A 23,482-nucleotide genomic window follows, 5' to 3' on the forward strand; every position below is an offset into this window, starting at 1 on the left:
CTTACCCTTTTTGAGTTATCTTGAAAAAGCCCTTTGTTTTATCTTTTTCCACCCTTGGCCGGGGGTTGAACAAAAAATTACTCTCACTTATTGTTATAATATACCTTAAACTAACTCATATCAAAAATTCAGCCAAGTTGGCAAAATTTCGATTTAAAGGCTTAGTTAATTGGACTATACGTTTAATGTAGAAAATAAATTAAAATGATTTCGTATTCATCACATGCAAGTAATGTTATTTTAGCGTTTTTCTCGAAAACGGTTAGATTTATCGAAACAAATAAAGTATACCTTTTTTATGTCAAAAAGTTAGGAGCACAAAAATATTCAGTCAAAAGTCGCATAAAGTGTAGCACAAAAAAGTTGGAACCATTCAAATCAAAATAAAGGCTCGTATGTGGCGCCCTCTACAAAATGCGAAAAAACGGTGGCCAAATTTATAATTCTCATCCCGAAAAACCCCCATATACGAAATTTCGTCAAATATTATGAGTGTGGCAAAAGGTATTGCAAAAATACTGCAAATAAAATTTAACTTTAACACCCTGTAACTTCGTTAATAATCAGTTTTGGAAAAAATGTTATAGAAAGAGGTAGCATTTATTTCCGGTCTAGAATTATCCCCTGAATTTTTTGCTCATCATTTCCGGACACCCTGTATAGGTCATAGAAAGCCAACGTTCTCCCAACACGGATTCTCTTGTTGACGAGACGGCAGTGCATTCACATAGCACAAGTAGTACTGTTCACAACCCCTACAAAGAGATGTTTCACACTTCCTCATGTTGTGAAGCTGCTTCCTTATCCAATAGTGTCTAGTTTGAATACCTGTCACCAGGCGTAGATTTGACCTAGACATGGCCAGGTATTTTTTGGCTGAAGCCTTGCTAGGGTATTTTAGGAACTCCTTAACAAATTGATACCTACCTATTTGTTTCTTCCCACCGTTCCAGAAATTCTTTGGGGGTGTTTTCCTTAATAATAATTGCAACAAGTGCTGGCAGCGGAAGCACACTGGAGGGACCGGGTCTCGATGCACTTCTGACTAGCTTGTCAGCTTTATTGCCATTGCACCGCTCGTGTCCCTTGATCCAGCATACAGATATGCTGTTAAAAACTGAGGCCACGACGAGTGCCTGGTGGCATTCCCATACTGACCTAGTCATTATCTTATGATTACGTAAGATCAGTAACGCTTCTTTACTCTCTCTATAGATTCTGTTGGTTTTACCACGGGCAATTTCTTTGGCGGTTATGGTTATACCTGCTAATTCCGTTTGTACCAAGGTAACATGCACATCCATTGTTCATTGATATCGGATATGTAGGGATCTAGAATAAATTCCACATCCTGCACCTTCCCTCATTTTTTATCCGTCTGTGAAGACGTTAATTACATCTTCGTGGGAGGTCTCCTCCTGTCTCCTGGCGAGTACAGTGTGGGGTCTGTCAAGCGCAAACTGGGGAGAAATACTGTCACTGTCTGCCTGCATAAGGGGCATCTTCTTGACGACCACATTCCATAGGCGACTTCTAATTTCTTGACATCCTACATCCGGTTTTAAACCAACGTTCTTGAAGCGAAGCATGATTGTCAAGGCCACTTCTCTTATTGTTAGATAGATATCCAGAGGTGGCAGACACAGCATTACCTGGAGACCGCCTAGCCGGAAGTAAGCATCACGGACGCAGGCTGGAACTTGGATGGGTGACCTAAGGCAGGCTCGGGGATGTGGCTGTGGCAGCCTACCAGAGACCTGGGTCACTCAACACCTTCCGCCGGCGTGTGTTCCCGATAAAATTGGTAATGAGAATAGAGCAATAAATCTGTTCATGCTATCATACACAAAATTTGTACGAGACTTTGCCACCAAGCCACCCGTGTAGTAATAGAATGGTTTGAAGAAAAGTACTCCAGTAATGAAGGGGAGTGTATAAGGGGCCTAATAAGGCCTAACTGTCACGGTGGAAAAGCAATTTTCCACCACCCCGCGACAACATACATACATACATACAACATACAGCATTACCTCCAGTTATGCTCAGACAGGTAATTCTTTGTACCTGGCTGAGCTTTTGTTTAGCTATCGTCTGCTGGATTTTCGGCCACCAGATGACAGCCCCGTAGGCTAACATTGGTCTCACAATGGCAGTGTATATCTACACTACCACTTTTGGTTTCATTCTCCAGGTTTTACCAACAGTCCTGCTGCACTGCTCATAGATATGTACACCTTTTTTAATCTTCTTTCAAAATGAAGATTCCATGTTAACTTTGCATCCAGTGTAACCCCTAGGTATTTCAAGTCCGGTGCAAAACTTAGCGTAGTGTTTAGAAGAGTTTCATAATTTCAAACTCCCCTCGTAACGCTTCCAACGTACAAATCGACTATTTATAAACCGTCACTCCAACAAATGCCCTGACATATCTCAATCTGACGGGCAAATCGAACAGGAAGCATTTTTAGACTTATTCCTATCACTTCTTTTGGCCACTGCTGCATTCGGGTGAGCTTTGCCAAGCAGCGTTTCGAACTATTCACGTGATGGCTGCCTGACGGCTTCGTGTCTACCGTGATCGCCGTCAAAAAAGTATTTCGAGGTAGAATATGACTGTCGACTTCGAAAAATATCTCGGTAAATATGTAGGATCTATGCCAGAAACACAAAGGCGTCGTACGGATCTGTGTCACATTGTATAATAAGCGAGTTGGTGCTATTTCTGTAGTTACGTAATTCTGTCTTTTTCGTTTTGACCGAGATTCTGGGGGAAAGATTGCGCTCAAGTCACAGTACCCAAACTTTCGATTTCAAGGCTCAAGATATAGGGAAAAAGTGGCAAGTTTCAATCATTGATATGCAATTTATTTAAAAATAAATAGCATTGAATTACACCAGCAATAAACAGTAAATAGCAAGTAATAAATAATTGGCGAAAATAAAAACTAAAAATTAATAAAAAAAAAAATAATACCTGATAGGTATTGAAATTGTTAAATAATGTAATCATTGAAACAAAAAGTGACACAACTGTTGCCTTATGCACTCTTTACATTATAAGAATAAAATAATATATGTAAGTATTTGCATAATAGTATGAAACAAAAAGGGGCAGCGCCTATTTGTCTGGATTAAACCCATCACATGGAACTTGTCATAAAATATACAGGGTGATTCACAACTTATCCAAAAAAAATTTGGGAATAGATGCGGCATGAGAAATGGAGACAATATCGTAAAAAAAATTGTAAAATCCTTAGTTTCCGAGAAAAAAGTTGTAGTACTTTCAAGCATAACATCGCGGGACAACTAATCACTAGCGTCATTCGTAATGCGTGTGGAGAGTCACGTGGCCTAAGCGACTACTGAAATCCGATTTTACAATCGTCGTTGCGACAGTGTTTACAATAGTTTTTTAGTAGTTAGTGTCAAAAATGGCTTGTGTGTATAGCAACTCAGAGTTGATGGATATCGTTTTAATTTATGGTGAAGCAAGACAACATTTCCGTTAGTTCGTAGAAACTAAGAGTAAGACGGGCCCAAATGTGTTTATACGTCGGCGGACAAAATTTTCAACAGTTGTTGTAACATCAGGTATGTCAAATTATTTTATTAATTAAAACCACAAATTAATTTTATAATTAATTCATTAATAATAACAGTAGCGGCAAAAGCAGTTGAATTTGCTGATATACATAAAAAGGTGGTATAAAATTCTATTTATTCTTGCAAAATTATTTCAAGTTTTTGTCGGTTTTTATCACACTTTGCCGCCGTCCCATTGTGCGAGGTCAGGTTTTACAGTGGACTAGTTTCCAATGCCGTGCAGAAGTGTATTTTAAATCATTTTCGAACTGCCCTTTTTGATTTTTTTTCTTTACAAAATTGTATTTGTAAGAGTCTACATCCAATTTTTTTATGAGTTCTGTATCACCCTGTATAGGTATAGTGCGTAATAAGTACCAGCAAAAGTTAACAAAATAATTTCTAACTCATAAGGAAAGCGATTATAGAAAATCGTCTCCGGCGATCGGTAAATACCTATTTCAAAAGCGAAAATGACTGATCAACATTTACCAAGGTCACAGGTGCATTTATCTAATATGTAATATTTTTACTAATGGTGGCGAAGCATCAACTACTTTACACTTTAGTAATCCCACTATCCGCATCACTGAATAACATGTACATGTCTGCCTCTGAATTGAAGCTTCGCATCGATCAATTTATTTGATAAGCGGCACCCTAATGCCTGCCCTGTCAGCCTGGCGTGCCGGTGAATAATCCAGTTTTTTTGCCGAGGGACGTTGGTCGTGCATTTCATTGTCGTTTGTGCGTGTGTAAGTTTGATGCTTTGCTTGATAGAGTGTATGGCACGTGTTTTTATGGCAGTCAGTAGCATTGTGCATTGTGAGCATAGAGCGGCACACGGCTTGACCATAGATTTAGCTCATTTCTGCCACTACAGCGCGTATTGCTGTTTACTAGCATAATATAGATTATTACTGTTTATTTATTTGATAGTCGTCACAAAATTTTCTATTTCTACTTATCATTAAAAATAGCTACTACAGATCTTTTTGTTTCTGCATTTTACTTAGGATTGTTTCATCAGGAATTAATAAATATTAACAATACAGAATTATATAAACATCGTTTCAAAATTTCTAAAAGTTTGATGAAACAAGAAACAATTCTAAGTAAAATGTGGAATCAAAAAGATCTCTTTGTAAAGAGTATCCCAAAATTTACGCAAGAAGTCATTTGATAGAAAACAAGGGTTTTTAAAAAAAAATTGTAAATTTTTTATTGATTCATAAAGTAGTATACAGTATAGGGTTATGTATGGATTAGCATATCGGGTAAATATCCTCCACGGTTTTGCTGACACATACGCATCCTTTTGTCAAAATTTTCCATGACCGTTCCTCCTTCAAGGCGTGTGTGGTTGTGGATTTGTTGGCATAAACTTTAGACTTCAAAAAACCCCAAAGAAAACAAGTCTAACGGCGTTAAATTGCATGATCTGGGCGGCCAATTCTGATCACCAAAATGGGAAACACAACCAAGAAATGACTCATGCAGTAATTGAATTGTTTCTCGGGCTGTATGGCATGTGGCACCGTCCTGTTGAAACCACATGTCGTCTACATACACATCTTGAAATTTAGGCTCAAAATACTGGATTATCATGTCGCGACAGCGAGCACCATTAACCTGACCAGACGCATTTTCGAAGAAGAATGGTTCGAAGCCCAAAATCCGCTCAACACAGTTAGCACGTTGTGGTTGTATTTGTTTCTCAAAAATCACTCGTGGATTTTCTGAACCATAAATGCGACAATTTTGTCGATTAGCGAAGTCATCAAGATGAAAATGAACCTCACACTGAAGATAATTTTGTTTGAAAAATCAACATCCACTTGTTCCATAGTCCATTCCAGGGAGACTAGATAAGGAGCACAAACTCATACGGGAAAATTGACAAAATTTGTCCAAGAAAAGGCAGAAGTTGGGGTGGCGCTAGTGTTCCATATGTCCCAAATGAATGTAGCTACATAAATACGAGTGAAGTAAACAAATAACCAATTTTATTTTATTTATATTGAGTTTAGTAGATATATCGGGGAGTGGGGAGGTACACTAACCTAAAAACTAGAAATCAAGTCAATAATTATTACAATTTGTTTTTATAAATGGTAAATAAAAAGTTTCGAAAATAATTTAAATATGGTAATAGTATGTGAAATGAATGACTGTCAACAGATTTAAAATAAAACAGTACGTTTGTGATCCGCATTTTCAATCTAATGATGTCCAGCAGTTCTATATTACAACTTGACCGAATAGTGGGTTAATATTATTGCAAAAGGTCGAATAATTCGGAAGTTGGAAGCAGCTTCTTTGATTCTTAATATGGTAGAGAAATTTTTAAATAGAAAGATTTCATAAGTGGAAATATTGTATAATTGAATGATGCATTTTCTTTATATATCTTGCAGCAGCATCAACAGCAAGAGCATCCACTGACCGCTACACCAGCAACAACAGGTGCAGCAGCTACAACAAGAGCAACAGTTACAACAAGAACAGCAAGTAAATCAAGAGCAATTATTAAGTTACGATGAGATTATACTAGAAAGTGAGCATCCTGTCATGCATACTGTATTGGTAATTGACTACTTTTACTAAATATTTAAACGTTGAAATCAATTGCTTCATGAACAAAATTAAATTTTAAGAAGATATACTGACACGTATTACTTATTTTTAAGAGGAGTTCCTGTTTTATTTGTAATATATATTTACTTTGTTACTTGTTTGTTATGAATAAATATTTATTTTATTTTAATTAGGCACAAATAATTTCGTTTTTTTGATTCAATTAATAAAACATTGAAATGTTTGGTAGACAAACATTTTATTTTTACAAAATATATAACAAAAATATAGAACATTGCTAAAATATTTCTTTATAATACCTTATTAATTTTGGTCTATACTCTACCTTGGAATAAGTCATGGAACCATGTTACGTTCGAATTAAATCAACAATTTTACGAAAGTAGAATTAAATTTTACAGCAATTTTAAAATATATACCCAAAAAACTAATCGATTTTAAACAGTTATAAAATATTTAGATTAACTATATTTTGTGACCTTTATAATGGAGTATATTTTGTTAAAATTTTGGTATCAATTGGTTGTCATGTTTTAAGCTTCTTGACACTTTGAGAGACATATCATTCTGACCTTCAAAAGAAACGGTCCCAGATTTCTTCTGAAGAAGAGAGCGATATGACTCTCTAAGCATTGAGAAGTCTAAACCGACAACATGGCAATCAGCTTAGAAATTGTCCAACCATAATTTATCGACTTTCCATAGTCAGTTTTCAGTTACACTATAATATAGTATATTATTGGTTATTCAAAAAAATATGGATTGTGATATACTCTATCTTATGTGAATTCCTTTCCCATCAATTATTCCTATAACCTCTGGAAATTCATAGTGGGCAAAATATTTTTCGTTACAACTGCCTCATTATCTCGGCCATTCTATAATTTGTGGAGACAAGTTACTTAGCAAGTATGTAACTTTTCTGGTTGTTGTAGAGCTTAAGGCAATGCAAAATTTACCAGAATCATGGGTGAAATAATTAGAAATGGCAAATTTTTCTTCAATTCTGTTAGCTACTTCCCTGATGCTAACACGGAAATATTAAAAAAACTTGACCACTATATTCAGGTACAGTAATTTCAAAGTAGTTCTTATTTTTTACTCTTTCTATTTCTTAGAATAAATCTATTTCATCATCACTCAAGCTGGATAATGCGTCTAATAAGTCATCTGAATCACTGGACTCAAAATCGGACATCTGTAATATTTTAAAAAGTATTTAAAACACCGAGCTTTTTTATATTCTATTTTATATTACCACAAGTAAAAATTCCATATTAATAATACAAGAATTACTATTTTTTTAAAGGCAACTTCCTGTATAAAATGTGACTAATTTTTACTAACATTAAACTAAAATCTTTAACAAAGTAATTATCATAAACGTAAACTTTACTTCTCGGTTAATATTAACAAGAACAAGATCACGTCATAAATTCCTTGAAAACTAGTTTCTACGAACACCAAATTCTTCTCATAAAGCTAATATTTTTTATTATCTATTTAGTTTAATTACAGTCCGGAATGACATATTTTCATGATTTATATAATTCAAAGTAGCTTACACTATTTATTTTAAAATTTTTAACACATTACAAAATGACATGATTGATTTATAATTCAAACTGCCGCTTTTTATCTCCCCTCTCTACATATGGGACATATGGAACACTAGCGCCCTCTTATTTTTGTAAGATTTTTGTTTACATGGAGTTCGGGCTCCTTGTATAGTCTCCATGGTCCACTCAACGAACTCTCTTCTTGAGTCAATTGAACTTTGTAATCATGAAAATGCAAATCTTTAATTGTTTGATTTCATTTGATAAGATTTTTTAAGAAAATGTTTGAATTTGAATTAACATCTTTAAAATAGAGTAAAAAAAACATTATTAGTGAACTTATAATTTTGATACTGCCAATGGAAATTTAACTGAAGTTTCATTTAATAGTCCACTTTCCATTTTCAATTAAAAAAAAATAAAAACGAAATTTTCAGTTTCGTTATATTTGAAAAATATTGAAATACATTTGAAAATTACGCCTTTGCCGTCAAGAAAGTGTTGATTATGGATACTTACAAAATCCCATATCTCAAAATTTGTACATTTTTCGTAGTATACATAAAAAATTCTCACTACCTTTTAATAATCTACCTGTTCATAAAAGTTGATGGTTGACTAAAAAATCCAAATGAAACAATGAATACGTTTTTATATTTTGGGCCACCTGTATGTACAGTACGAATTAATCATTTTTCTAATTTGTATAACGTTCAACGTAAATCTACGTCCGTTTAAAAAATACGCCGATTTTATTTCGCTAAAACAGTTCGTTGCCAAGCTGTCTGCACAGCAACATCTGCTGATTTTAATCCGCGTTTATCAATAAATTCTACGCTTAAACAGTACACTCTCGGGAATTGGTCTGTTTAGTTTTAAAAATGTTTACGATTAAGTTTTATATATGCCTAAAATGATAACAAGTTATAATAACACTCTTGCGTTAAAGTTTTAGCAAAAAACTAAGGAAACACAATAATTTAAAAATGCGTAAGCATTCCTCAAGGACCCGTTCAGAAGCCGGTGTGTATTTATCTATTAGAAACAACCATAGCGTTGTATTTTTTTTGCGTAAAATTGTAATACATAAAAAATACATGTTTTTTTTTACTTACATCGGCAATTTTCTTGGCTTGGAACAGGTAGCAATAGAGGAGGTTCTCATAGTCGTCCCTGAGGAGGTATAGAAAGGTGCACGGGTCCAAGTCGGCCTGGGAAAACCTCGTCATTTGGGAAACTTTGTGAGCAAATTGCAACTCGAAATCCTGGTTGTAAGCCTGCAGGATACCTTCCTCCACACCCAGACTCAACTGAAAAAAAAAAAACATAATAATGAGTGTGACATTTTACGTAAATTTTTCTTTAGAAATAGACAAACGTAAATAAACGGAGTTTGATTTTCGACAAAAGGTAGTGGTTGAATAACATCCTTCAAGGCTTGGAGGTTTTCGAAGTATTTCCAGGTATTTTGAAGTTTTCGATATATTTTGATGTTTTTGAGACCGTTTTAAGATATCTTGAAAGGGAAACGAGTCGGTACGATTAGCAATTTGATCGTAGAATAATTATGCAATATTTTTTTATTAAATTTGATGTAAGCCCATTTTAAGGGGCAATTAATTCACTGGAGTACTCACAATTTTTTCAAAAAAAATCGCTAATATGTTTCTTCAATATTACCCCCCAAAAATGTTCTGGTGGCCTTGGTTTTTGTATAAAAAGGATGACACTTGGTCCTAAAGTACACTTTTCTCCCCTCCACAATCCAAAATTGTCAAAATTACCCTGTAAATAAAATTTTTATGAGGGTAACCCGATTTCAAATGGGTCACACTGTACGTATATGATTTATGTACCCTAAACACTGCGGCTATATGCAAGACAGTGGTGACAATAGCGACTAAACCCCGCCCATCCGCCATGTTGCATCCAATGTCGAATTGAATGTAACTTTTATAAAAAATAAATTAAGTACAAAAGTATTTTTCTTTTAAATTTTACGCACAGTTTTAGGCAAATAACTCCCTTGGAAAGTGATTTTAAATAATGAATGAATATAAAATCTACTTGCGCAATAGGGAAGGATAAATATATAATAATAACAACTATTGGTTTATATTTTCTAGGCAAGTAAATTTAAGCATACCTACATTACACAATGAAATTTATTGGGTTTACATTAGAAAAACGAATACTTAATACTAGTGATAGTATTTGTTACAATAAATGTCCAGCAACACTTTTACTTGCAAGCTTTTTGCATGCTTTTTGACATTTTTTGGAAGCTATTTTTAATCGGAACATAATAAATCTTTTAACAATTTTATTTTTGATCTGATGACAATTTGGTAGATCTAAATTTAAACAAGACATTTCTTTTAAGAAAAACTCATTTAAATTTATGTTTTGTCAAGATTCAATCGCAAAAAATGTTGTAAAAGTACTTTCCATCTGCAAGAAGAAACAAAATACCGCTTCATTGCAAAAAAGACTTTAGTACGCTAAATTTTGAACATGTTTTATAGATCGGCGTTTTAGAACCAACAGCATGCAGACAGTTTGTACAAGTTTTTGACATTTTAACGATACTTTGAAAAATATATCCGCACACATTATAAAGATAATTTAATTCACTAAAACTAAGATTAAATTTTAGTTCTTCTATGTTAGCAGGAACCTTAACTTCCTTATAAGTAGGTCTTATATTTTTTTGTAATGGTGTCCAAAAAGCCTGAAAGAAATTCACGGTCATCGTCCTCATGAAGCTTCTGCAGACATTATAACTATCCCTTAGCACAGAATACCCAATAGTTTCACTAGTAATCACCAAAATTAAAATAAAACAATACAAATATTTAATAACACCATAAGAACGGTCCTGACACCATGACATTTCACAGATGAATTTGACACTGGATGGAACATGGCAGCTAAAATCACGTGGACCAATTAAAAATGATACACTCTATTGTCGCCACTGTCTTGTATATAGTCACTGTAGTTGCTACTAGTTCCACCTTCTCTAAATAGAACTGTCAAACCATTCCGAAATGTCAATGTATTTTATATTCAAATAATAGTTTTATAATGTCTATTCCTTCGAATAAGTATTTTAATGTTAAAAAAGCAGTACTTTTGTCGCCAAATGACGTGAAAAATATCACCACCCAAGATATTCCCATACTGGAAAGGATGGTAGACGAAAAACTCACTCACGGCCTCTTCGGGAATATAAATATACCAGATCTACTGTACGTACATGAAAATGACAGCTGTAGTAAGTTAAACAGTATTTTTTTTATTTCTAGGACGAACTGCTACATTTCCCTTAAAATAGAAGACGAATACCAAAAAATCGCCGGAGCCGCCTTCTTCGCAACCTACCCCAACGTACCAGCCGTCCCCCCATGGGAGTGGAACTCCTGGTTGGTCAACCTCTACGGCTTGGAGCAGGTCAACAGTCGCAATTGCCTCTGGATCCACCTGATTCTCTGGGATGCTCCTTACCAGTTCTTCTTCCTCAGGCCAATCATCCAACACATATTCAAGGCGAGGTACTTTCTCCGCTACATTCTTATGATTATGCCTCCCGGCATGCACAGGGTGGAACTGCTGGATCAGCTGGGTACAGTCGTGGTGCCAAAAGGTAACTAGAACCAGAATCATCACAGTTTCTCATCTGAGCCGAAATTTTTTCAGACTGCGTCAACCCGAAGGCTTCCCAAATCATCTATCTCATCCAGAAACAGAACTTCATGATTAAATACAAGATTAGAAGGGCGGTGGAAGAAGACAACGACGATCTAATCCCTCTGATAGAGACCCACTCGAAAAGGCTGCAGGAAATGTACGGGAACTTCTACATAGCCGAGCTGTTAACCAGACACAAAGATTCTGGCAGGCAGATCATAGTGGCGGAACACAAAGGTGTCGCTGTTGCTGTGCTCATTTTGAATGAAACGGTGAACTACAAGGTGAGGCCTTAGGACTGTACTCCAGAGCCAAAATAACAATTTTTACTACTTCTTAATAAAATAATTATATACATTTCCCGTATTGGTAATGTGCCATTCATTTCCCATAGTGTTTCGACGTGTTCTGCCTTGAAACGTTCTATTGTTAAAACCGCCTATTTCTATCTTTGCATACCGCGTCTACTATTTTCAACTGGAGTGTATTCTTGTCATGAAATGTTTCTGCTCAAGGTGTTGAACGAGGAATTCGAACTAGTACCCATGAATGGTCTAAGGAAACCCCACCACGACGACGTCGACTTTTCAATGGACGTGCTATACCTCAGCATCGAACAACTGAACAGAGTTGACGACGATATGATGTAAGTAAACGTAAGACCCCATACTACAGCCTATTCCCCGTTATTTTCCTTTTCCAGAGTGACCCAGATAGTCGAAAAAAAGTCCATAGAGACCACCCAGAGCATGATGTCCGCAGAGGAGCACAGACAGCTGTCCATCAGCAGCTCCGAAGATTATTCCTTGGTGTTCACTTCCGGATCTATGTTCATCTTTCAAGATGACGACTTCAAGGAAAACGAGACCCTCGAGGCTTCGGACAGTGCGGGGGTGATAGACGAGTACCTCAAGATACCCAAGAAGCATCTAACGACAGATGTAGACGTGCCATCTCCTACAGGTAACCTCGCCGTATCCCTTATTTCTCCCATCCTAATCAACAACCCCTTCAGGCTCCTTGAAGGGAAAGTCCAACGTGAGGATCCCCAAGTTCTCAGGCGAGGAAAACGCCTTCTGCTTGGAAGTAGCAGCGGCTCATCCCGACCACGAGACGGCTCTGATAATGCTCTTCGAGTCTTCCTTCGAATGCTTTCCTAGTAGGGAGTACCTGGTGATGTCCATGCCGCCCACCATTCACATGAAGAGGCTGAGCACCTTTTTCACCCGCGTATCACCTAGAGTAGACGGCACGTTCCCCTATGACCTTTATGTTATGCACAAGAATACCATGCTCAGCAAGATGAAGGTGGAAGTGGCCTCGTTTTGTCACGAGCAGCAAGTGAGGAGGTTGCTGTCCACCATCCCCAATCAGTACTACATCCAGCATCTGTTCGAGCTCTACCTGCAAGGGCAAGAGAATCCCTTCCACTCCTACGTGATGTGTAGCGGGGATCAAGTGGTCGGGTTTGCCAGTGGGTACTTCTTCTAACTTCTAATATCAACAGTACAGATGTTTCTTCTAGTACTTTCGGAAGAATTCGACATGAAATACCTCAAGTACCATTATGACCTAGCGTCGGCCATAAGCTTGAAGATGCACAGCAGCGGCAAGCATGGCCTACTAGAAAGCTTGGTGTTGTCGCCCATCTTCGAGGCGCATGCCAAGTTCTTCCTGAGGGAGCTCCACAGGATGAGCGATTTCTCTGTTCTATATTACAAACACATGTCTTATTACAGTGGGGGATTTAGGGACAGACCAATACTTAATATGATGCATATGCTTTTTCCGATCATGCCAAGGATGAAACCGGATTACGACGTCGTGATGCTCAAGGAGGAAGGTAGGTAGCATATGGGTGATTCTTATTTTACACATATTTTTTTATTTATTTCCCCTCAAACTGCTTTTGATTTCAAGTCTTTTTTAGGTTGTCCTATACCATCTGCAGTAACTGAAGAACAGGATCCTTTCGCTCTGTATCTTAGCACGATGCCCCTAAGTGGCGTTGATATTTACACAATCAATACGAGGATAGTCGTCATTGGGTCCAGTCACACAGCTCTGGCGTTCCTAGAGTCCTTAATTCTTACGCAGGACGTTACCCAACCAGTAAGATCAAGGAACAACACCTTACGATTCTAACTTAGCTTTCCAGGTGCTGTTCAACAATGTCACCCTGGTGGGAATGCAGGGCTTCAACAACTTCAGGACCCTGAGGAGGGTCAGGGAGTCTTTCAACGTGCAGAAAAACTTCCTCGACACCCGCAGAATGGACATGATCAGCCTGAGGACATACGTTAACGTCATGCAGGGGAAAGTTACCAAGATCGACCGCAGGGAGCAGTACGTGATGATCAACGACAACAGCTTTCTGCCTTACGATCTGCTCTTCCTCATGACCGGCGAGCAGTTCAGGAAACCACTGAAGACCATGGAGAACAACGAGAACCCCGAGAACGTGTTCATCATCAACAACGCCATGGACGCCAACAGGGCCATCGCCAAACTGAAGGAGCAGATGATGTACAACAGGGATCCTGACTGTAAGTCTATCAACATTACCCACCACACCATGTTAAAACAGCTACCTGGGTGACAATCCAGATATCATCGTTGTCTACGGTCACTTCCTCCAAGCCTACGTGACGTTATTTGGGCTGATTAACTTCGGTATTCCTGGGTCACACATCGTCTTCGTGGAGCCCTTCCCCTACAGCATGGCCATCGAGAAGAGGCACCGCCACAACGTGTCGGTGTTCAACGATCCAGACGTCGATGACGCCGTCATGCAGAGGGTCAGACACGAAGGCATAGAGGTGTACTCTTCCTACTACTTCATAGAGTGGCAGTTCGACCCGGTAATGAACCTCATCACTTCGGCCAAGTTCGAAGCCAAACACCACATGCTGGAGGTGCCCTGCACCGCCCTGTTCTTCTTCAACGAGAAGGGGATCAGCCCCAGGCTGTACAGGGTTATCACCGAGGCGGGGTTGGTGTTCGATGGTGAGTCCATTCCTCCGTCATGCCCTAACTAGCACTTGTAATACAGCGTGTTAGAAGTGTGACTGCCTTAACTTTAACAGACGATAGAATACATTAAAATAAACAAAAAAACCTTATATGACATTGGTCCTAAACTCAACCATTTCCGAGAAAAAAATTATCAAAATCTCCAACTTGATGTAGTTAGAAAAGTTCGATTAATTACGGAATATTGACATAACTGCGTACATAGAATATCATAAAATACAATATTTATCACTTTTTTAAACCTCTTTGTGCTTAATTCTAAAAAATAATTAGGGTTGTAATAAATTTAAAATTCGATAAAATTCATATTGAGCAATGTGACAATGGCGCGGTGAATAACACCAGGTACTAAGCTGTCCTGCCAGCAATACGAAATTCAGTTGGTATCTGGAATTGGATCGTGTCTGAGTGTTTTTTGCGTGTCACTATTTCCTTTTCTTGAGGCGTTTTCCAGCGAGTGCAAGAAAATTGCATTCGAAGGTGTCGTGCATGTACCGAAAATGGCGGTGGACATATTGAGCATATGTTGTTTTGTACCTGTGCGTATAAAAATTACTGAATTTTGCTTTTTGGTATGTACCTAAATTATTTTTAATACGTATGATTATTTGGATGACGTAAATCTTTGGGTACTTTACTTATTTTTCAAATTCATAATTGGATTAAAAGTGAAATTTCTGTTTTAAGAGATCCATAATTACTAAAATTCGAATTAAAATTTAGTACAACTTTAACTCCGTACTATAAAATCGATACATTTCATTTTATTTATTTATAAAAACCGGAAAGCAATTGTCTTGAAATTTAGTAAATGTTTCACAATAATAGCTGTTTACATTTTTTCCGTAGGACAAGTCCGCACACGTGGTACGCACCACTGTGTGGTGTTAGGTTAAGCGCTGTTGTCACGTTGTGATGAAACTCTCCAGTATTAATACTCGCTGTATTTTGAAAACTGTTAATCTTACGCCCCTGTAATATACAAATTTTTTGTTCATTTATGATTTCTCTATCTCAGGCTGAAGTAATGGCGGTCAAACTTCTTACAACGTGTATAAGTAGTGGGTCTACAATTTTTGCTTATGTTATTTTAGTATACTATAAACAGTATACTTTAGATTTACAGATTTAGAGCAGGCAATAAAGAGAAAAATATCTAGATTTTCGCGGCCCGGTCCGATTTTAATGCGGTTTTTTGCATTTTGTTCAGAAAGACCGTCGGAAAAAAGTCCCGCCTTTTTTATTATCCGAAAGTGGCGGAAATGCATTGCGGGTGCATAAAGTGCATCTAGAAGTGCATCGCATCCGAGAAACTTGCCAAAGTCCACGAAATACCGCAAAAATTGGTACTCGGGGGTTTTGGGGGGCGCAGAATTCGAATATGCATATATCCAGTCCACCCGACCCCCCCGGGGGGCGACTTCCGGCCGTGTGGGGGGCACGTGGATTGCAAGGTTCTCCCAATGACTGGAAAAATGAATAGATCTCGGGGGTTTTCGTCGGTGCTGATTCCGAATCTGACCCTGCCAAATGCGTCCGATGACTATTTCTGATTATTTTGGGGTAGGGCGTTAATCTTCTAAGGATGAATATAAATTAATGGAAAATCATGGGACGAAACTCAATCTAAAAAGTTCGGTTGGAAAAAGAAAGGGTAAGCCTGATAATTTTTTTAAATATATTTATTGTTCTAAAGTATAGAAGTATATTTATTGTTTAAAAATATATATTGTCTTAAAATATATTAAATGCACATTCCTTCTGTATTAATTGTCACACGGGCTCATTTATCAAACAACTATAATAAACAACTATAAATACCAATCAAAATTATCTTCCTCCTCGTTCTCTTCCTCCATCTCCTCCTCCTCCTCCTCCTCCTCCTCCTCCTCCTCCCCCTCCTCCTCCCCCCTCTCCTCTTCCTCCTCTTCCTCGAGCTCTTCGGCGTTTTCAGTGGTGACATTCCTGTCGCTTGATGGATTGGTACAGGTGGTACCGAAACAATTTTCGCACGCATTGGTACAGGGAACATTATTTTTTCTACATCCACACGATAACCCACAGCATGTTTCAATGGAGCAAGAGCAGGAAATCATTTTCAGAAGTGAATCTGAACCTGATTCGATATACCTGAGATTCGAGAGCGTATACAGCGGGAATTTCGAAAAGCAGCATCTCAGAATATTACTGAATTTCGTGCTCTTCTCATTTTTCCCCCGGGGCCTGATTGTCCTAATATATCACTAACATCATACGTTATAATTTTCTATCCCCAAAATACGCCACCACCCAGTCATTTCTAGAACTTTAGATTTCATACCCCCCTCCACGAGCACAGGGGATATTTTTCACCCTCAAATTCGGAATCAGCACCCGCGAAAACCCCCGAGATACATTTTTCCAGTCATTCGGAGAACCTTGTAATCCACGTGCCCCCCGCGACCCCCAGGCGGCCGGAAGTCGCCCCCCGGGGGGGTCGGGTGGACTGGATATTCGAATTCTGCGCCCCCCAAAACCCCCGAGTACCAATTTTTGCGGTATTTCGTGCACTTTGGCAAGTTTCTCGGATGTGATGCACTTCTAGATGCACTTTATGCACCCGCGATGCATTTCTGCCACTTCCGGATAATAAAAAAGGCGGGACTTTTTTCTGACGGTCTTTCTGAATAAAATGCAAAAAACCGCATTGAAATCGGACCGGGCCGCGAAAATCTAGATATTTTGGGGTAAATCGTTCTTTATTGCCTGGTCTAATTGGCCAAACTCATCAGATGAACAGTGGTAGCACCATAGAATTCTGGTAGCGTAAAACAAAAAGCAACTAATATTAATGGAACGCCATGACACCCAAGACTGGAGGTCAAATTTTTTAAAAAGAATGAAACAATATCGTGACGAGGATGATCAACTGTTTATATGGCACTCGCAAAAGTCACAAAAGATCTAATAGCAGAAATTAACATGACAGCCGCCTACTTAAATATTTCTTGTATTAGTTGCAATCGTGCGAGTTGTAATGCGAATGAAAATGCACTTAATTTTTTTGTTAATAAACTGTTAGTTTTAAAGTAGAAAGGCGGAAATTGTCGAAAAATTTGTATAAAATTTGTGTAAAATTTGACTAGTATACTTTTATTGGTTTTCAAATTACAGCAGCTATTCCATATTTTTTTGGAAACTTTGAGAGGCTGCATGTCCTAAAGGGTGAACATTTTACCAAGGACATTTTTATGAAAAACGTCTTTTTAGCTGTAGATTCACCGGTACCATTTGTGCTACTTCTTTTGAAAACACCCTGTGTTTCTGAAATAAATGCTTTCCTTAAAAACGGTAATATAGTGCACGAAAATGAGCAACTTTTATTACGCAACTGATGGTGTAAATGCTTCTGTTTTTGAGAAAATTAATTAAGAAAATTAACCATAAATGTAAGCCGACCCTGTGCATCTTGTGCACGTGCACAGCCAAAATGCTTCTGGCTCGTTACATGTGTGAAGCGCTTCTCTAATTGTGACTTCCTCAATCAAGCAAATCTGATGGTATGTCTTGTGTTTTTTAATTGTGTGGCAGTATTACTTAGCCGCTGTATAAAATGTTTTCTGGTGAAGAACTAGCAGATATGGTGTTAATGTACGGAGAATGTCAATACAATTTAAATGAGACCTGCCGCTTGTATGCGTTTCGTTACCGTAACAGACGACAACTTAACTGTAGAACAGTGCAGAAGGCAGTTCAAAGGTTACGGGATACCGGGAAGGTCCACCTCCTGACATATGAAAGTCGTGGACGGTAAAGGCCGCAAAATGTTTTCGACAACGAAGAACACATAATAAACCTCGTTGAGGAAGATCCGAGGCGCAGTACTCGCGACATTAGCTGAGAAGTGGGTGTATCTAACAGTACCGTATGCTGTGTACTATGGGAACAATTATTACAACACTATCATGTACAAAGGGTTCAGGCATTAAATAAAAATGATTTTCAGTCCTGTGTGGAATTTTGACATCAAATAGCAAGATTCGGATTTTACAAGCAAGGTGCTTTTTACGGATGAATATTGTTTTACCAACGACGGCATACTAAATTTTCACAACATTCACCATTGGTATGATGCAAATCCTCAGTTACTCATTTTCGTGCCTTCTATCGCCCTTTTCAAGGAAAACATTTATTTCAGGAACACCCTGTATTTACCAGACCTAAGTAAATTTTTTGCATAGAAGATACTTTTCCTACTTTGTCTTTGACACTCCTACAGCGGACTATTTCCTTGATCTGCGTATCTCGTGGACAAGATGAGTTTGGTCAAGCGGTTCTAAGCGTTTTAACTTTTTTTTGTGCATAACTAAATCTGCGATATGTATTGTACTACAGGACGACATACTTTTATAACAGATAATATCGTTTTATTTTATTGTTTGGCGGATAATGTACGTACTTCCTGAAATGACGTCATGCACAGAGCATTGAGGCCTTTAGGTGGCAATGTCCAGGTTCTATTTTTCAAGGTCGTTCCCCTCTTTTGGCATATCTGTACTTTTTAGGGCGGCTGGTGATAGACGCCAAGTGTCAAACCAACGACCCGAGAATATACGGAGCTGGCACTCTGACGAAGTACTCCAGGAAGTTCTACGCCTCGCAGATGACCCACAAGTACTTCAACAGGGTTGAAATAGGACACAGGCTGGGGCAGCAGATCAAGGAAATGCTTATCCCGTCAAGGGTAGAGGTTGTTCCAAGTAGTACGGGCCAGGGATTTATGGGAAATGCAGAGTGTAATAGCGATGTTGTCACTAAGTTTCAGGTCTGCATGCTCTTGTCGAAACAAAAAAAAGGAAGGAACGTTTTTTTTTCTTTTAAAACGGTTCTTAAGAGCTTTAGTACCTTTCGAAGGTTGGACGAAAAACATGCAGTTCCTTCATAATAGTACTATCCTATTGACTGACAGTTGTCTTTTAATTATAATGAATCCATCCTTACGTGGAGATATGTGCGTGTTGATTTTTGGAAGAGTTTAGAAATAACACAGCCCCACGGCAAAAATGTCAATGTGTGATAGACTAGGCCACCAAACCCATACGTTTTTGAGTTCGCTGAATCCGAATTCGGTCTCCTTTTGACAAAGTCAACTCAATTTCAAAGTTACTTGAAGGTCAACTCTTATTTCTTGTTGGTAATGCAATTGCCGACTTCTGATTCTGAAAGAGCGAGCAATTTTACGTTCGGAGACGTGGTTGTTATTTTTCTCATTTCAGAGGTCTTAAGGTCATTTAAAGGTCAATACGCCTCTCGAACAGGTTGGTATCTCTTCAGGATACTGAGATATCGGGAAAAGGACTTCTATACAAGTTGTTTGGATCATCGAGGACTATCACTTGGTGACCTTGAGCTTGACCTTCAAGGTCATCATCCAAAATCACTTGGATCGGCTCTAAAAAGATGAAGATCTTCGTATGGTTTTCATTATTTTAGAGATATAAAAATTACAACGACATACTTCTTATTCCAGAAATTGGTCTTATATGCTCTCACCTTGTGACCTTAGCATAATTGGTTTCACAATGACGATATTTCAAATCTTACTACCTAAGAATATGCTGAAGATGGAGACACTGCCCCGGATATGTGGCATGAACCATCCTTTGGTAATCAGAAATAGTATTTTCAAAAAAAAAAAGTTGACCTAGAAATAAATATGAACACGACCTTCAAGATGAAATCCAAGGTCATCAAGTGGTGCCACAAACAAATTTTATAGAGTTAATTTTCCCTATATCTCACTATCCTGAAGAGATACCAACCTGCAAAGTTCGAAACCTTCCGCTCTTTTAGAATTCGGAGTCAGAAATTGTATTACAATAAAATAACAGGTGTTGACCCTCAAATAACTTGAAATATGACCTTAAAAAATAAATCAACCAAGTATCCAAACGTAAAATTACTCGCTCTTCAGAATGCGGCAACAAAAATTGTATTACCTTCAAAAAACAAGAGTTGACCTTCATATGACATTGAACATGAGCTAACTTCGTAAAACGGACACCAGATTCGGATTCAGCGACCCCAAAAACGTTGAGGTATGGTGGTTTAGTCTAGCACAAATTGCATTTTTCCCGTGTAGCTGTATAATCAGTATATGGCAAATAAAGGGTGCTCCAAATATAACGCAGATTTTGAATTGCGCGCCATTTTCATTCCGAAAAGTTGGCATCATTGTGTATGGTAACATATTGTAGTAAACACGTTGCGGTTAGACAAAATGAAGCGTTATACGACGGATAAGCGAGTGAAAATTGTTACAAGTACGATGAGTGTGTAGCTGAAACTGTGCGCTAATTACGTGGAATTTTCGCCTCGAATAAAACAACTGTGAAATGATTAGTTGCCAAATTTGAACAAACGAGTTCGGTTGCAGACAATAAAGAACAACAAGGCGAACAATTCGCCTAATTCGAGAGCAGTCTCATTACAATACGCCTGAATATGTTTAGTTTATTCTAGGCGCATTGTAAAAATATTAACGTTTTTTTACGTTTTTACGCTTTTAGGTTTATTTTACAATAAAACTTATAGCTATTCAGTGTTTTGTAAAACGCCTAAAATTTTCAAATTGTAAAAAATTATGTTTACATATCATTTTACAATTTGCCTACACATTTTACAAAAAGACTGAATTTGCAATTAGCCTGCGACATACCTGTATACATGAAACAGTTCTTTTTACAACAAAACACCCTTTTATTTTTAATGTATCATTACTTTTTGAAGAATTTGGGACAATCCTACGTTATCATTCTACTAACTAGCACAAAGTGCAAGATGTAACCGTATTTGTTCGCTGCTTACGATGTTCCTAAAAATTGTCTTAAAATGTGACACTTTAATACTCTTTCCAAGTAGTGCCAAGAAGACACTAAACGAAAAAGAATTTTCTGTTCTAAAACAAATAGTCTTTTTCATTCAGCTGTTGAACTATTAATTTAATTAGAAAAATTCATTAAAAAATATGACTACTTATATAGTGTGTCCCATTTTTCAGGTTAAGACCTCTGGAAATGTGAGAAGCCAATTTTTTTTGCCTGAAGTACCCTGAAAGGAGATTATATTCTACTAATCATTTTATTGATGTGACAAAAGCCTGGCCTACTACGATTTTTTTAAAGGGTCGTTTTTCCAGAAAGTGGTATTAGGCATTTTTTTTATCAAAAAGATAATATTACCAGGCTATTCACCACCCATCAAAATACCCATATACCAAATTTGGCCGACAAATGTCTATTGAGTGTTTTTTTTATGGGGTCCAAACTTCGAAAAATCAGACAACCAAAAATTATCATAAGCAGGTCAAAGATTGCCATGAAAGCGAAAACAAGTACCAATCGGACAAAGAAAAAATAGACACTATAAATTTAACACTTTTAATTGCAGCCGTATTAAAAATAATAATTAAAGTACAGACGTAATGAATTGTAAATACTAACTTATTAAACAAAAAATTGCAAACCGTTAATCTAAATTAAATTTCAGTTTTCTCCACCAAACCTCCTTCTATGCGAACACATTTTTCCAATCGTCTTCTTAAATTTAAAAATACTTTACATAGCTGTTGTGGAATAATCTCTGCACAAGCTTATCTTATGCGATTTATTAAGTCATCCAAATTCCTTGGTCTATTTTTATAAACTTTTTGTTTTATAAAACCCCAAAAGTAAAAGTCTATAGGTGAGACAAATCAGGGGATCTACAGGACTCCTTCCCCCAATCCACTAGTCTCGCAATAAACAAACATAAGCACGAGGGACGAAGAAAAGGTTTTGATATTAATTGAAAATTACGAAATTTCAAAGTTGCAAATAACGAAGATTTACTTCTACTTTCTTCGTAGATTGCATGGCGCCACCATCTTCGAGGACGTTTATCTTCAATCAATACGTCTATTAAAATAAATGCAGCACTTGTATAGTCTTTCCGAAGTCGGTCGAACATGTATAAAAACGCCTAGCTATAGAATTTAATGAGATTCATAGACGTCCCTAAAAATGTTTTCTGCTAATGATAAAAATTATAATAATTTGTATATAATATGTAGAAAATTTCTATTATATGTTGATTTGGTCAACAACATATTTTAGTTATTTATATCCTCAAACAGTTTTATTATATTGATGGTAAATTTCGTTTTGTTCCGTTTCAAAAGGTCTTCAAATGCCATGTTGTAATAAATTAGTAAACAAAATATCCCTCTTATTTCTCCCTTTCGCAATTGTAACATCAATGATTAATAGAAGGTACCTATAATAAATTAAAATTACCTGAATCACACCAAATTCCGCATTGCTAGGCAATTTGTCAACCACTTGTCAACAACTGAGATTTATTGCCCAGTCGTCCAATGCAGCTGTGTTTGTATTTCGTTTGCCCGCGGGTGCAATCCTCAACTGATCGTTTACATTTCTACCACTTCCACGTTTACTTCGACCAGACCTGTATATGGGTATGGTTAAATAATATGGGAACAAGTTTTTCAAATATTTCAATGCCGAGTTTCTGCCTACCGAACCTTGTACATATTGCCAACCTCTGGATTCTTTAACTGAGATCGGAAAGACCATAATCATTTCTCTTAGTACCAACATCGCGACTTAGATTCTTACTTAATAACACTATACTCCGCGGTCGAAATTATAGAGAGTGACTCATCGCCAGCTTTTGGACTAGTAAGGGGGATGAAGCGTGCCGGGAACGAAAATCCATTGGCGTGTCTGCGTAAAAGGCAACAAGATATAGAAAATATTGAAAAAAGATAATAAAACATAACATCTAATATTTTTTTACGGTTTGCTGTAACCGGCACTTTGATCCATTTTAATTATTACAGCATTTTAAAATGTCCCAGTTGTGTTTTCTTAATTTATAAATTTATTATAGCCATGGAATTAGACCCCTCGTCTACGCTTATGCTATGACGTTTCTCAGGACGGGTAAATCAAGTCCGTTTACACCCACTAAAAAAGTAT

The 23,482-nt window shown here is 37.3% G+C and overlaps 1 protein-coding gene across 1 annotated transcript in view; it reads right to left on the minus strand.

The window, feature by feature from the left end:
- LOC108908022 (TBC1 domain family member 1) overlaps positions 1-23,482 on the minus strand; it is a 115,103-nt gene that overhangs the window by 60,565 nt on the left and 31,056 nt on the right. Inside the window, exon 2 of the mRNA XM_018711919.2 lies at positions 8,858-9,052. Coding sequence (XP_018567435.1) covers positions 8,858-9,052 — 195 coding nt within the window. The remainder of the gene's footprint in view (positions 1-8,857; positions 9,053-23,482) is intronic.

The sequence above is a fragment of the Anoplophora glabripennis genome, unplaced genomic scaffold (assembly GCF_000390285.2).
Source record: "Anoplophora glabripennis isolate ALB-LARVAE unplaced genomic scaffold, Agla_2.0 scaffold225, whole genome shotgun sequence".
In the NCBI taxonomy this organism is placed as follows: Eukaryota; Metazoa; Arthropoda; class Insecta; order Coleoptera; family Cerambycidae; genus Anoplophora; species Anoplophora glabripennis.